This window comes from Rhodnius prolixus, unplaced genomic scaffold (genome assembly GCF_049639745.1).
Source record: "Rhodnius prolixus isolate KJV_2025 unplaced genomic scaffold, Rpr scaffold_2, whole genome shotgun sequence".
NCBI classification, from domain to species: Eukaryota; Metazoa; Arthropoda; class Insecta; order Hemiptera; family Reduviidae; genus Rhodnius; species Rhodnius prolixus.
Genome location: NW_027411592.1, coordinates 28,020,634 through 28,037,253, shown reverse-complemented (window position 1 = coordinate 28,037,253; position 16,620 = coordinate 28,020,634). Strand labels below are relative to the sequence as shown.

Sequence of the window (16,620 nt, the reverse complement as noted above, 5' to 3'; positions counted from 1 at the left end):
TTCATGAATGTTTTGCCTGCTTACCATGTGTTTATTGAGTAATTCCCTAAAGAAACCCTTATCTATTCCGATCTACAGCTCACTCCCAATATTCCTCCACTTACCACCAGAAGAATTTATTATGATCTCTCTTTCCTCTGCACACTTCTCCATTCTCAAATAGACTGTCCTTACCTTTTTCTTGTAATATCTCATCCCATACAACACGACATTCTTCTCCGTTCAATGTACCTTACTGCAAACATAATTACGTTTTTTACTCCTGTATTTTTCGTATGATGCGGATAGCCAATCATTTCAACTTAGATTTCTTTGGCACAGATATACAAAATTTTCTAAATAAAGCCAGATGTCAACAATTTCTTTGAGTTATTTGTATTGTGTAAATCTGTATAATAACCTCTAAAAGGTAAAATAAAATGCTAAAGCCTAATTATAAACCTAAATTATAGACTTAGAACTATTTGTATTATTTATGTTATTAATATTGTTTCTGTAAATTGGATTGGATTGATCCGTTTTTTATTTAAAAAATAAAATAAAAATAATTGGAAGCAGCAGATTTGATTGATTGAGGTCTGTTGCACATTTATCATAAGGATTTGTCAGTTCTATTCATCTTACATAAATTTTAACTGATTAAATAATTATTTACTTCTTTCCTCAAACAAGATTAATACATTAGTTTCATTTTGCACTTCTTGCGTGAAATGAGACTACCAGTCCAAGTCAAATAATCAACCGTGTGCATTAAACTTCTACAATGCAGAAATCTCTTCAAGTGAATCCATAAATATTCATAGTATTTTAGCCAAAACACAAATAGAAGCAAAATTTTGATTAAAAACTATAGGAATTGAAGAATGGAATACTGATTGGCACTTTCCTACTGGGAAACTTGGTTGGCCAGCCATCCATGCACATACCTTGGTCATACACTAACGTTTTCCTGTAATTAAATCTAGTTAAAACTAACTCCTGCTTCCTTATAGTAAATAAACTACTCCTACTGTGTTCATAAGTTCACTTCCGAACCATCCTTCCCTACTCTAGATTTCATTACGATCTAATAAACTAGTAATTTCCTTTTGTTTACACAACATGTGCGTAACAGCACACTTTTCCTGCTAAATATAGTATGCCGGCATAATACTTTTGCTTAGCGTGTCCAAGTGAAATTCTGGCCAAAAAATATAAGTATATCTTTTTCATGCAGTTGTTTTTACTTTTAGTTGTCACAGGAAATACATTTGAGGTAATGTAATTAAGAAAACATGATTTTGTTTGAAATCTCACTGTGCACGTGTATATACGATATTTGGTGAAGGTGCCGCCGAAGAACTTTAGAATAAGCTTTTGGACAAAATCATTGATCCGAAAGTGCCTCTTTATTAAATCGATTTTGAATCGATTGAGTTTAGTTTTTCGGCTAAGTTTTTTGGTCAAAAAATATTCAACATATTTCAATTTTCCAATTCAATCATCTACAACTTCTAACTCTAACTAAAGTTAAAAACAATTTGTGCGGAAGACGAATTTGATTCTATCAATGTTCGGTTGCTTGAAGATTTATTTAATATCTGCTATCACTTACTAGATTACGTGAGACGAAGCAAATATTAGAAACGTGTTAAATTGTCGAGAAAGAGGTTTCTCCCTTAAATATGGCCAAAACCCACCTTTTACAAGTGTCTAAATAAAATTCTAACTAATTATCCACCAATGATGTTTTTACCTCTCTTTTAATGTGCCGATTTTTTTTCTTTTTTTAAATTTTCCTCAAAAAATGTATCTTTGTTCTTCAAAGAAAGAAAAAGGTAGTTTTCCAAATCTCTCTTTTCCACTCTCTTACTCCGTATGTTTTATATTTCTTGTAGAGTGACAGCTTGTTCTGGAGCCTCTGAGGAAGGATCTCTTTTCTGAATAGATTTTCAGTGTTTCAGGATTTTCTTGTAAACGGCTGTCTTCAAACTCGATGTGTGCATACTGCATCTTATAAGTTCATTAGTTTCATTTGAGAGATTTTCAAAAAGTTCCTTTCACTTGGAAATGACGTTCGTTAGGTCTATCACTTTTGTTTGTAACATTTTGTCTGGCAATAAGATCTAGGTAGCGCTCTGAAGAAGCTGTAACTTTGCGTTCCCTACTGTAGGATAATTTTGATATCCTACAGTTTGAGGTGATATTTGAGGTGAAGTGTAATATTGAAGCCAATTAACTTCTTAATTCAAATTCCAACCTCCGAATTGCCAACTTTCGGGAAAAAGTCCTTAGTTTATTCATATCACATATAGATAAACTAGACATCAATTTTATCTATGACCATTTCTAATTTCAGTCACTTTTATAGAAGTTATGATTATCTGGAACACGTATTCAATCTTTTTTTTTTAATCTCAAAGTCGCGTGAGTTAATCCCAAAAATGTATTAATTTCTTTTAAAAAGTAGTAAATTTTTTAATTAAGAGTATTCGCCGGAAATAGCCGATTTGGTTAGGGTTAGTACAGTAAATGTTTATTAAAAATTGTTCTCTCTCTTTTTGAGTGACTCAAAAATCCAAGAGCGGAAAACCGCAGAAAGTTTCAGTTTAATATTTCATTCAGGTGCCACCAGTTGTCACCACAATAAAGTTTTGGTTAAAATTTTCCATTTAGAAAGACCACTTTTCTGAATAGATATTTCAGTTTTTTAAAGTTTTCTCAAAAATATCTCCTAGGATTTTCTAGAAATTTGGCACAATTACAGTACGCAAGTAGTTATATAACACAAGTAGTAATGTAAATAATTACCTGAAGGCATTTCCGAACGAGAGAACTGGTTAAACATACCTTTAAAGTGTCATTTTAATAAATCCTATATTAATTAGGCTTAAAGTTATAACCGAAATTTTAAATTTGAAGAAAATCTTTTTGATCTGAAATTCAGCTTTACTTGTTCGTTTGTTAAATTTATAGTGGACATCTAACGTTTTTTGACGGTTGGCTTTAATAAGAGGAAACAAATCTGTTTTAGAACCTACAAATTAGAAGTTGCAATAAAACATAATTGCATAGATATTAATTAGAGATAGACGTGTGTGCGCACCCAGTCATTTTTTAAAGCATTGATCTTTATTTAAGGACGTTCTCTTTGTTAATTACTTTTATAATCATAAGATCGTCGGATATGTACTCAACCTTCCCTGCTTAATTTTATAAGCTTTAGTAGAATGAGCGTACGAAGTTAAACGATAATAGTCAAATACTTTTTTGAAGTAAACCCAAAAACTGAAAAATTTCTCATGGACTTCCGGTGTGCCTTCTTAATTTCAATTTCATGTAAGAATTATCTTTAAAATTAAAATTACTTAAATTCAAAATTTATTCTCGAAAATTACATATACACATCCTACTTTGTGAATAGTGAAGAAAGAAAGTGAATTTACTAAGTGATTGCTAGATGGTATACCTTAGAATTAGTCCCAAAACTCACCAGGTTTTCCCTAAAATATATGTTCTTAAAAGATAAATGAAAAGAAACCAAAATAATGGCTCTATTTATGAAACTTTAAAACCAGAAGCTGAAAATAACCAAATCGGTTATGATTAAGGTTAGTTAATATCTCTTTCCCGGATTTCGTATAGATAACTAGCCAGAATTCCAAGTTAAACTTTCTAGTATTTAGCACTTCTTTCTTTGCAGAACTGCCTTTTAGAATGCTAAAAATACGCAATTTAGAGAAAAATTCAATAAGTACTCGATTGTAGTGAGAGAAATACAGAGTGAAAAAGTGAGTAATGTTTTTGTAATGTAAAAAGCACTTTGGTCGTTCACTTATTTAGTGAATGAAAGTAAAGAGATGGAATTTAAATAAATTTAAAATTATAGTTATCTTCAGTTAATATTAGGAAATCAGAAAGACTTACTGCCCGTCAGCTGCGCAGGAAGAGAGCAAACAGATGAAAATTCCAGCGACGATTGGCTGAAAATGAGAAACAATAGCAGATTTAAAAAAATACCCCCAAAAAAACTAATTGTTGAAACTTAAGAAAACTCTAAGATACTGAAACAGGTAATAAACCTGACAATCTTTGTTCACAAATTTGACAAAACTGCTTAGTTGTACTTACAAGGATAATCAAACTAATGCGAGCCATCATAAATCCTTCTGTATAAGTTGAGGATGGTAGCGGACGAAGTTGATTTTATTGCACGCACTTTTATTAGTTGGGAATGAGTACATCTACTACACAGTGGTCAATCATTATATAGTTTTACTTTTTGGAGGGGATTACAGTATGGGCAGGAGGTTTACCCCTCCGATACATCATATAGCTTTTCATACATTTTATAATCTATTGCACAATACGTTTTTCTTATTATTATTCGCTATTTTATCCATTTTTAATTGAAGTAGGTAATACTGTTTTTTGTTTATTAGTTATTTGAGCAGATTATTATTTAATATACCCTTTAACAAAAACTTACAGTTTGAAAAGTTAAGTATAAGGTTTGAAGATAAAGAATAAGTAAAGGCCAAAAGGTACACAAATCAGCAAGTACCCTACATTTCATTCATACTTCTAGTATCATAATTTTTAGAATGTATTAGATGTCACAGACCCTTATGCTGGCCTTTTATCACCCATAAATATTTTTCTGTTAGAATAATAAAAGATGTATCTCATCATAATAGTTAGTATTAAAAAGGCATTTCATTTTAACTCTATTCCAAATTATTCTTGTGATTTAACTTTATTCTGAATAATCATCACATTCACTTGCACATTAAAAAGAAAAAAGAAGAAGTTATAGTTGGTCTATTAATGCCGTGATATGAATAACAGTTTTAACACAATTTCAGTCTTGAATTCGTCTTACGTGAGCACAAATTACGTAGTTAAAAAAATAAATAATACTTGTAATTATAATTCATTAATTTTCAAACTTCAATTTAATGTAGCCCTTTAATTGAGTACTTGTTGTAAAGAAGTTTTATAACCAACTAATTATTTAACATATTACCTAGAACAACATTACAGAGGTCGTCACTTTTACCAAATCTAAACCTTCTATCCACCAAACAAAACGCGTGCACTGCAAAAACTGCATTTTGTGCAGTTAGCTTCAGAAATAGTAGACTGATAAATCTATTAAGTAAGAATGCGTAGAAAACTATGATCAGTTTTGCTTTGAGATACTGAAGTTTCTTTCACAAATATCACACAGACCTAAGGTACCCTTATTTCACTCACTACACGATAGTCTGTTGAATTATGGGTACCATTGGGTCTAAAATATTGAACATATTTTACTTTTATTTAGCTGCTATTTTGAGATTTTTACCACTTAGATTACATTTAAATAAATTATTAAGAATTGAACTGCTAATGAAGATGCATTTGTTTATTTGCCGGTTGCCGGAACAGGAACAACACCCGGACCATAAAAGACACAGTCACTTATATAAATTTCATAAAAATGTTAATAAATAACAATTATAATTAAATAATGAAAAATTAACAAAAAAAAGGGGGATAAAATTATTAAAGATATTAAATTTAATTAAAAATTTTCCTTTGTAAACAAGGAATGCATAAACTATAATTTTAATTTGTGAATACAACTTTAATTGATAACTTCTTTAACGAATAATCCCTTTTCAATCCATTCTAACGCCAGAATGTCGGGTATTAGGCAGTAGCAACGCGTATGTTTTGTCCGTCTCAGGCTTGGGAGACATGAAAAAGCATTTTAGACTTTGGCTCCGAGAAAAGTCAATAACACCGCTAAAAGGTTTGTAAATAAACTGTAGTTCCTTGGACAACGTCTTAGGATCCTTCTTCAGGTATTCGTCTACTTTTATTTTATTTTTATGGAAGTATATGAATTTCTTAGGAGTAATTCCAATCTCTTAATTTCCTAAGCGATGTATGGAGGCATAGCCCAGCATGGAGCAAAATAGGGAATAGTGTTATGTTAGCTGTGCTTTTAAATTTGTGATATTACTGCAGTGCCGCCACAGAAATTCCTGCAGTTTGCACTCTGAGTATTTGACAAAGATGAGTATTAAACAACAATTAAATTTCACAGAATTTTGTATACCATATCATACGGTGAAACGTATGAAGAGTATGACCGCTAAACTTGTGTTTAGTAATCAGTGATATCAAGTGGAGGCGTGTGATCTAGATGTAAATGAAAATGCGGAATTTTTAGATTCTCTTCAGAGAGCAGAAGATCGATCACCCTTCAATAGTCTGAGAGAAAAGTAAATCTTGGCCAGTCATCTGAACGGAATTATTTGAAGCTTCCAAATCAATTGACTTCTCGAAGTAGAAGTTCTAAAAACTGGCTTTTTCGTGATTGAAATATTTCAGTCTATAGTGCTTGAAGTTAGGATTCATTAATGTATATTGTATTTACCTTATGTAGAAAACAACGCTAAATTTCGACACATACATTCATTGCAGCAAGCAGTATGTAACTATCATAAAATTTTTTGTTGAGACGATAATGTTTTTATTCTCTGAGTTAATTAATAACGCTTTGACTCAGACCAAAATATACTCTCTGTAGTCAGACATGAACGTTCATCACTTGAGAGGTCACGCAGCGCCGTCGGACGACATTTCGGTTAAATTTCGGCTGTTGGCCATCTCTCCCGATTGGCCATCTCACCCGATTTTACCCTATATTAGAATATTCGAAAATCAAGGCTATATGACTAAGTCAGTTTCTTAGCTCAAAAACAGAGCTGATCCTTTAAAACCAACGTTAACATTGCCCAGGCTTCATCTGACTGTACTACGAATTTCTTCTGTGTAGATTGTATCAATCCATCCTCAAATGTCCCTCATAAAATTGCAGTGTTTATACACCATAGTTGCTAATTAAGTGGCAGAAATGAGGTATCATACTAGTTGTATGTACGATATCGAGAAAGTTAAGAATATTGTAGTTCGTCTAGTATAAAAGTATTCTTTAATTTCCCTAGTTCACTAAATGTACATTCCAGCAACAGCCAATTAGCATCGAGACAATGTCGAATCTTCTGTTTTCACGATGAATCTAGTCCAATACCAAAACTGTCTATTTTCTTCTAAAACCTCTCCAGTCACTTGGTACTGTTTTTTTTTTGCGATACTACAGAAACTATCAGGTCTAGGGGTAATTTAAACACAAGATATCACAGAATTATTTCTATTCAGTCATTCTTTCCAAAAATCATTCCCATGTATAATTAACAATTTTATTTTATTTATTTATCAATTTGTATAATTTAAGGTGCTATAACGTCTGAAGTAATTGACGACCGGAGCTCTTTTACAGTGTACTTTCGGCTTCCGGACGATGTTTTCCGTTACAAACATCACTGTCCAGTGATGGACAGTGAGCTAGCAGTAAGAAGCTCCAAAGAAGAGAAAATCTAAGGGCCAGCAGCTGGATTCGAACCCGGGATCTGCGCATGAGAATAAGTAACTATTTTTTTTCAAATGATTTAAAACCAGTTTTAAGATCTGAACAATCCAGTTGCTGGATTTTCTGTTCCTAGGCGCTTCTTACAGCTTACTGTCCGGTGATGGACAGTTTTTTATGTAACGAGTGAGCACTGATAAAAGTTATATTTACTCAGCTGTAAGATGATACAACATGCTCGACACTTAGACGACAAACTGATGAAATATAAGAAGTTTAATTCGTTAGAGAGAGTGAAAGTTATCTAATTATTGTTTCATTACTAATAAAATGGAAATGACTTAAAAGTGGACAATTATTACTTTTAAAATATTGTCCCAATGAAATCTAAAATAATTGATTAGTTTATTACTTAGTATATATTATAATGTATGAAAGTGCAAGTTTATGACGGCAATTTTTATCGTATGTAGCTATCACCTTTTTCCCAAGTAAAGAGTTGTGCTACATTAGAGGTGTTTTACGGCTGAAAATCCCCGAAAATCACTAAATTACATAAACGTGCTGTAGAATCGTATGTAATTGAATCGTAGGCTATACTCATTATAAGAAATTCTAGTAAAAGTAAAATTATTGCCTACTTTTTCAGGCGGGCTTTACGTCCAACTACCAATTAGGTGTTGTGGACGGAGGCGACTGGCAAACATACTTTATTACAAAATTCTCATACTAAACATTAAATAAAATCTAAAGCCTAGATAGGAAATCGAACCTAGTACCACAATACATATTAGCTTTGCTGGTCTCGCCTCTAACCGTTCGGCTATAGTGGCGCCTTAGGAAATTCTCGCTCTGTGACAAGAATAAATGGTTTAACTTTCTCACTCTAATATATAATAGAAGTTGAGTTTAGATTCAATAAGATTAGATTCTTTGGGAGTTTGCTGGTCATAATGTTCTCGTACGACTTAGGAGATCTACTATGATATTAAAATCATTTTACTCTACGTTTTGAGACTTATAAGGCTAGATCGTAAATGAATATTTAATTACTGAAACTTGGTAGTAACGATTAATTGTACAGAAATCAATTTTGTACAGTGGGCATTAGTAACGTTAAATTCATCTTAAAAATGATAATATTTTAATATTCTAGATTATTTATTAATATTTTAATTATTAAGGCCGGAGCTGAAATTTCAAAACTGTAAACCAGAAAATATTTTGTTTATGTGTAGTTGAGCTAGTTGTGAAAGAAATCTGATTTGCCTTCGTTACCTTCTTTATCTTAGTTAAATTTTCTGCGCGCTTACATAATAGTAGAGTTCGTGTTGATGAGGCTGTTAGGAATCTATCTGTATTTTTTCATAAAAGAGAAAAGAAAAAAATAGCAGGAGATTAGCTGAGTTGTTGGTGCACTGGATTCCCACTTGCAGAGCTCGGGTTCTCTTGTCAAGAACCATTCTCAAATTGATCATCTGATTTTTTGGTTAACTCGCACTTTCAGAAACCACCTATGGTATTTCTCGAGGGCATTCCTAATGCAGGGCAACATTTGCTAAAACAGAGTGTTGGTTATGTTCAAAATAGGAATCAGTCGTGTGATGACTGTGGTGACCTTGACAATTGGACTCGTCCCAACTGCTCTTCGTTTCCAAGGAAAGTATCGGCCTTAAAAGAGTGCACTATCTGAAGGTTGTAATGTTGGACACGATTTAGGTGGATCCAGCAAAAGTCCACCAGTTTATGGCAGGACGAGTCATCTTGGCTACTTTTTTGGCTGGTGGTTGACTATTCTGTGATCTTCTCTTTTTTTCTTAAGGATATTTGGAGAAACCGAAGAATTTATTAGACACCTTATAGAGAACTGCTGGAAGATTGCCTGGACGGGTGCCTTTTTGTATTGTCGTCACATCATAGAAATATTTTCTGTTAAACCGGATGAGCCTCTTAAGTGATTCGCTCGCTGCTCCTTTCAAGTCCAAGATGCATTTTAAATAGTTGAGCCCCCACACTAGACTTAAAAGAACAGAACTGAACAGACGCTATCGACTACTTAAAAGACTCTTAGACGGCAGATCAAAACTCTCGCTGGACAACAAAAGACATCTATTTTAAAACCCATCTTGGCGTATGTAATAGAGCTGTGGGGTTCAACCAAATGCTCCAATCTCCAAAGGATTCAATCTCTAAAATCTAAAATACATCGAACTATTGTACACGCTCCTTTTTATGTCTCCAACTTGACTATACACACTGACCTTAACATTCATTTTGTCACACAAGTTGCTAAAACAAGATAAAGAAAACTCCACTTCAACCTGCAATCTCATATAAATCCTCTAGCTAAAAATCTTTCTTCAAGAACTCTTCCTGACAATCCGACAAGACGCCTTAAGAGACAGTGGCCTCGTGATCTCCTCTCAAGTGAAGAGAGCGACCAAATAGCCTATTTTCGAGTGTTACCGCTGGGTAACTTCTCCACTCGTATTCTTCTGTTATTTGTTGTTACTGTTATCACTGTTACTTATAGCGCCAACGCGCTGATTGTAGCAAAAATAAACGCAAAAAAAAAATAGTTGAGCAGAAAAATATTAAGTATGTAACAATAATCAGTTAATTTTAAAAAGGATTTTTACATTAATAATTTAGTTTCTTCGTCCTTTAACTATGATGGCTCATGAAGCATAAACTACTAATTACTCTATGTATTTAGTAATTATATGTAAATTAAATTTCCTCTCTAAACCAGTAGCTCGAAGGATGACAACAGGAAATGAAATTCTAATCCGGAAGTATTTAGTGTAGGTATGTCTTTTGACTTGACGAAACTGTTCAAATGATTTTTTTAGTAAAATTGTCACTGAGTTTATATTTAGAAATAATTTACTTACTCAATTCTAGATTGCAACATTAAACAGGAAGAACTCTCATTCTTACTTCGCTTGAGAGAATAGAACATATCATAACCCATTTCTAGGAGTTTGGTTATGCAACTCAGCACAATGATCTCTGGCCGTACTTAATGGAACCCGCTTCATGCAGTCTCCTACTTTTCCAATCTTTTTACTTTTTTAATTTAGTCTCTAAAAGTTAGCTGGCGCTTCTTCTGACGTTTCTTAGGGTTGTAATTGATGTCAAATTAAAATACATACTTTCTCATTTTAACACGTATTTCTTTTTTTCATTTAGACATTCACGATTTTATAAAAAGTAAGAAGTATAAAAAGTGAATTAGCTGTCAGTTTGTGAAGTATGCATGCCTTAATAACGTAGGGGAGATACCCATATTAAATTTGTCCGGTAGGACAGTTGTACAAGGATTGACCATCAAAAAGTGCACGAAAACGCTTAACGTTGAAAAACACCCAACTTTGACAATTTTTTTCTCTTTTTCTATAAAAGATAGAATTCCCAAATTTCCTTTAAAATATAGGGCAAATCCTCCTTTATAACTGTTATTTTTTGCAACAACCCAGATCTAATACAGAGAAATAATTGGAAACATTTTCATTTGCATTTTCAAAAAATGTTCTTGTTCTTATTGTTGATCTTCTTGTTACCTTTATTGTAAAACAACGTAGCGCCTAAACGCGTGTACCGATTTTCATGTATGAGGTGTCATTCGATTTGGAATTTTTTTTATAGATATGCCATTTGGGGTCTCGACACTGTACATCAAATTGGGAGATGAGAGAGCTAAATCAGAAAGTATACAACATTTAATTTATATTTCAGCTCGTAATTTCAGCCATTTAGAAACGTTTGAAAAAACTTCCGTTTTATTCAAATTTTATATCATAAAGTAATTTAAGTAATTTTACTAAAATTATACTTTTATTTTTCATAGAAATGATTAACAATAAAGAATTGACTAATCACAGTGAAGAATGGAAGTGTGAAAAGTCGGTTGGTTGAAGAGCCAATCGAAAGTGAGAACAGTGATTCGCTGGCTGATTCGCTTGGCACGAGAGGCCAAAAAAAAAAAGAAAAAAAAAAGTGAGAACAGTTTATTAGACCACGCCTACATTTCATGTATAATACCCCACGCCCTATTTTATTTAAATATTTAAATAGGATTTTTTTTTTTTGCTACAGAAGAAAGAATACGAGAGCACAAATAACACACAGTTAATATCAAATAAATGACTATTTGAAACAATAATTTATTTCTAAACGATAATTTAATAAAGTCTCTTTAGTTGAGTATTTGTAAAGAAGTTTTTTAATCAAATAATTAGTAATATACTTTAATAATAAGTTAAATGGGAGCTACACTTTACTAAACAAATATTTAGAAATTGACCAGCTGTGATACCTTATATCAATTCTAAACAATATTAATGAAAATTGGCTTAAGTGATATTATAAAATGTGAATAAAACTCAAGCTTTTTCAAACGTTTCTAAATGGCTGAAATAACGAGCTGAATTATAAATGAAATGATGAGTAATTGCTGATTTGTGTACCTTCTGTCGTTTTGTAAACTCCTATACCTAACTTAGTAAACTGTAAGTTTTTGTTAAGAAGTACATGTATACGTTTAATGTTAGAAGTGCAATCAATGTTTTCAGTTATTTTTTTATACATGCTCTACTGTTTCCAAGAGGAAGTGGATGTGTGCAGTGAGCATAAAGAGGGAAGAAGAAATGCATTTCGAAGATCAATCGCAAAAGTTCTATTTCTTTCAATATAACCGAGGAATTTAAATACCTACTTTATCAGGTGCTATTACTGACGTTTCTTTGCAATTTATAAAAAAGGTGGCTTAAACATATCAGTGCATACTTATCAGTTCCGTTACATTCTGTTGAATATGAATATATTTCAAAGTTTCAATTCATCACGGTAGATTTAGGAACGAGATACAATAACAAGTAAAAGTAAAGTTGTCGCTATTTTTTCAGGTGGAGCTTAATGGCTAAGAATAGGTCACAAACAGATGCGAGGTTTGGGGGGTCTACCAACAATTCCAACTCATATCGTATCGTATCCTTCCAGTCAATAGCAAGTCGTATTCATAGAGTGTTTGAATGTTATGAATACGGTGTTTGTAAAAAGAGGTGGAACAAGAAATGTCATAATAAATCGTGGTAAGTTCAAATACTATATGCCGTATAAGTACTTGCACCAATGAACTGTTTTTGGCATAAAGAGTTTAAAATTACTTGCCAGAAATATGATTGGGAAAACAGTGACTACTTGATTAATGGAAATAAACTAGGGTTTTAATGGTTTATTTGAAAATATTAAAACTAAGTTTAGAAATGATTTAATTTCGAAGGCCTAAAACTCAACTTATCACGCATTGTATAAAAAACTAATTGACTTAGAGTAGAACAATTATTTTTCGGATAAATTTTATTAAAGTTATTTTTCAAATTAAGAGGACAATTGCTGAATCTGAATTTCAATGTTGCCAGAGATGAAACTGTACATTTGTGTTCCATGTGTAACCAGTCTGCGATTGAAGATACCTTTCATTATGTAAGTGTCTGTCCTGTACTATCTGAATTCAGAGTAATATGATTAGGAAAGAAAGTGTTAACTGAATCAGAGTGTATTGAATATTTAAATGGACGGGACTGGGATAAGCTATATAATTATCATATTAGAGCATGGAAGTACAGAAGCTTTCTCATACAGGAATATAATACTTAGTATATATTAGAATGTAATGGAAATTATGCGATAAGTTCTGGCTGCTATTTTGTATTGTAAATTTTTAAACAGAATTTGGTCAAGCAGATGGACTGCTGTCCATGCTTTTGTGAAAATATGGTTTACTGTTTATAAGATTATGTACATATTAATTCAAAATAAAACACTTAATAATAATAATAATTATTATTATTATTACTTGCACCAATGTTTCATTCAAATCCACATTCGAAATAACTACAGAAAGTAATTTATTACTACAGTAGTGCTTTAAAAATAACATCATTTATTTGTTAAAGAAACATATGATAATACCAAGTAATTTGTTACAGAATGTACTTTAACATTTTATTTTGCTCGAAAAATATAACATTTTGACTCTAATGCCAATGATAATCATGAAGGTCATGATGATCCAATACGACGTCTTCATGATGATGATGATGATAGTGGTGTGGAGGATGAACGAAGTGCAAAGGCTCGTGGTAATGCAAGTGACGGCTGTGTACGTAGTGAGCCACAGGTTCTGAGTGATAATGAACCACCCGCGTCACTCTGAAAACACAAGAATTGTTAGTCACTGAAATTGTCAATGTTGCTTTTGGTAATTCTAGTACCACCTAAGCGGACCAAACATGTAAATTTTACAATTTAAATCAGCAGTTTTGATTTATCGTCAAGGATTGGTTTATTTAACTTTTAATTATGGCAATTAAAAGTGTTGTGCCCTTTTCAAGTATGAAAAAGTAGGCGACTTTCTCATTTTTTAAGTTTTCTCTAAAAATCCAACTGGAGCTAAATCGGTCCTTAAATTGCCCTTTCCTTGAAGCTTCTTACCGCTCGCTCAGTCTTCTATAATGAGAGAGCACTTTCCGGAGGCTGGTAGTTCACTGGGAAAAGCTCCGGGCCCAAATAACCTCAGATGTTGAAAAAATAAATAAATAAATAATAATACAATTATTACACCAGTTTAAGAGAAAATAAATGGTTAAAGTTATTTTTTTTTTCAACATTACGCTTTTTCGAGCGGTTTTTGACTAGTTTAAAAGTAAGTAAAAGTAATAAATGCTCCGCCTCAAAAATACCAGTCCAAAACTGCACGAAAAAGCGTAATGTTGAAGAACCCAACTTTGACAACTTTATTCTCTTTTGTTACAAAAGTTGGGATTTATATTTTAAAGTGAATGGTACAAAACAAGTACATCTATCTCTAAAAGCTTTTGCAGCTTTATTTTGCTATTCCAGATGCCAATTTTGCTACGAAATGGGTACCACTATTATCTGAATGAAACAGTAGTTAATTTTCAAGAAAAATCAATGATTTTCCTCGAACAATGGAAAGCGAAGTCCCTTACATATAATTTAGGATATGAGAAATTTATATAAATGCACATAATAATGAAATTATTATTTTAATTTTTGTTTTATAATTTCGTTAAGTAAATATATTGATATAATGTTTTGATAACCTCCTTATCGCAAAAAAAATAAATAAAATAAAATAAATATTAATGATATACATAACGCTTATTTAATACTTTATCACGATTTTATTTATAAACAACAAATACTTTTCTTTTATTTTCTTTGACTTACCATTTAAGGAAAGTATTTGCTGAGATCTTAACAATGTTTAAAAAATTTCTAAATATTACCGAAAATATTCTTTTTGAAGTCTGCTGTAGCCAAAAAAGTAGTGCGTGGGACCAAAATACCTCAAAAACAAAAAATTGCAGAAAACAGTAAATGACGAGTATATTTATATAAATTACTCTTAATATTTCGATTCAAAAAAGGAATCGGAATGTAACTTTGGTATTAAAATCACCGAACGGAAAGTACTACTTTACTACTACTAAAGATTACCTCAAAAAGATAACAAATTTGTTTTTCTTTAAACAATAATGTATACATTGTACAAATTTTAATGCAATAAGGTCATTTAAAAGAGGAAGCTTAATTGGCTTCTCTCTGAAGTACCGTCTTTGTGCATTCTTGCGTCTGACGTATTGTAACGAAGGGTTAATTAGCTGAAATTGTGCGGAAATTCCTAAATCGAAAATCACTTTCAACATAGATTTTTCACTTTTTTGACATTTTGTCGAAGATTGCTCCATTTTCATTCAAACATTCTTTATACTTATTGTACTCACATTAAACTAAAATTCGTATTTGAACATTTTTTTAAAGACAATCTAAGAAAATTTGAAGCAATTTAAGACAATTTCTTGGAGATATTGGTTTGCAGGATTCCCTCTAAAGAACTTTTTCAGTATATTGTGTGACCCTGTGTCCTATATAATGAAAATTGAGCGATAAATTTGTTGCTAATTGAGCGATAAATGTTGTTATTACAATAACATTTCTTCCAGAAAAATTCTTCTTGGGCATCTTGAGGAGTAAGTCCCCAAAAGTGTAATTTCAATGTAATGTGCGATTACAAGCTGGAAGATGTTGGGAAGAAGTAATGCGTTTTAAAAGTTAGTTTGAAAGAATGTAATTGAGGATTGAGGATTCCAAGTTTTGGGGTAAGAGAAAGTAGAGTGAGTGGTCACAGAATATTTTTAATTTTGGATCATTTTTGTTTCTTCTTCTTCTTTAAGATATATAATTGATTGAGGGAAATAAGTTTGGCAGAATCATCAAAGCAATAATGGAATAAGTTAGTTAAAAAAGAAAGTGATTAATAAAGACCAAAAATGATCTACTTACGGTTTGAAGCTTGGCTCTGCCCACGTTCCTGCTACCACCAGAAGTGTGGTCTGAATAAAACAAACGTTTGTTATAAGTTTATTGCTAGAAAGATTAATACAAGATTTGAATTAGCGGCGTTCGCAGCAGCCATTTTACTGTTTCATTCTGTTTTAGGTGATTTCAGTGTTTAGATGCCGATGATCTCCCAGATTTCTTTAAAACATTAATACGGTTCATCACTTTGGACAGTGCTGCCGAATAAGTGAATTAGGTGGAAATCTCGGACTGGATTCAATTGAAGTACATCTCCAAGTTTGTACGTTAGCCAAGCCAATGTGTCTATTGAGCAAATCTTGGCCAGTTAAGTAACAAAATTCTTTTAATTTGCTACACAAAATATTAATTCACATTTAAATAAGTTATTTGTCTTTTCGTATATATTGTTTTTGGTTAGTATTTACCATTCTTGCTATTAATTATATATTATATTCTTTTTATTGATTTCTCTTATTTATTGCCCAATAAAATAATATTTTTGCCGTTATCTAATGTTATCAAACTTTGCCGCTCTCATTAATAAAAACTGAAATGAAGTTACGAAATTTGAAAGTATACAATTTATAATCTTACGTAATTATTTCCTCTTCGTTGGAAAGTAAAAATAATAAAAAATATGATAATTAACGGAATACATTAAGGTAACGATCATTAAATACCCTTAATCTTTCATGTCTTCTAGTTCGAATATTATCTAGATCAAGGATGAGCAACACGCGGTCATAGAATTTGTGCATTTATAGAGTGTTAAATGCGTTCCGTGTTTGTGTGTTAATGAGTTTGCCAAATCTAAAAAATTACATACATCA

The 16,620-nt window shown here is 31.9% G+C and overlaps 1 protein-coding gene and 2 long non-coding RNA genes across 3 annotated transcripts in view; 2 read left to right on the top strand and 1 right to left on the bottom strand.

Annotated features, from left to right (window-relative positions):
* LOC141449381 (uncharacterized) overlaps positions 1-4,232 on the bottom strand; it is an 8,923-nt gene extending 4,691 nt beyond the window's left edge. Inside the window, exons 1-2 of the mRNA XM_074118795.1 lie at positions 4,111-4,232; positions 3,907-3,962 (exon numbers count right to left, since the gene is read on the bottom strand). Of these exons, the coding sequence (XP_073974896.1) occupies positions 3,907-3,962; positions 4,111-4,140 (86 nt within the window). The 5' untranslated portion in view covers positions 4,141-4,232. The remainder of the gene's footprint in view (positions 1-3,906; positions 3,963-4,110) is intronic.
* Positions 1-16,620, top strand: part of LOC141449383 (uncharacterized) — a 27,331-nt gene extending 10,711 nt beyond the window's left edge. The window contains exon 4 of the long non-coding RNA XR_012455487.1: positions 15,929-16,620. This is a non-coding gene — a long non-coding RNA (uncharacterized lncRNA). The remainder of the gene's footprint in view (positions 1-15,928) is intronic.
* Positions 11,736-14,623, top strand: LOC141449386 (uncharacterized). Its single transcript, XR_012455491.1, has 6 exons — positions 11,736-11,910; positions 12,009-12,124; positions 12,307-12,492; positions 12,823-12,886; positions 13,393-13,632; positions 14,306-14,623. It is a non-coding gene; the product is annotated as an uncharacterized lncRNA (long non-coding RNA).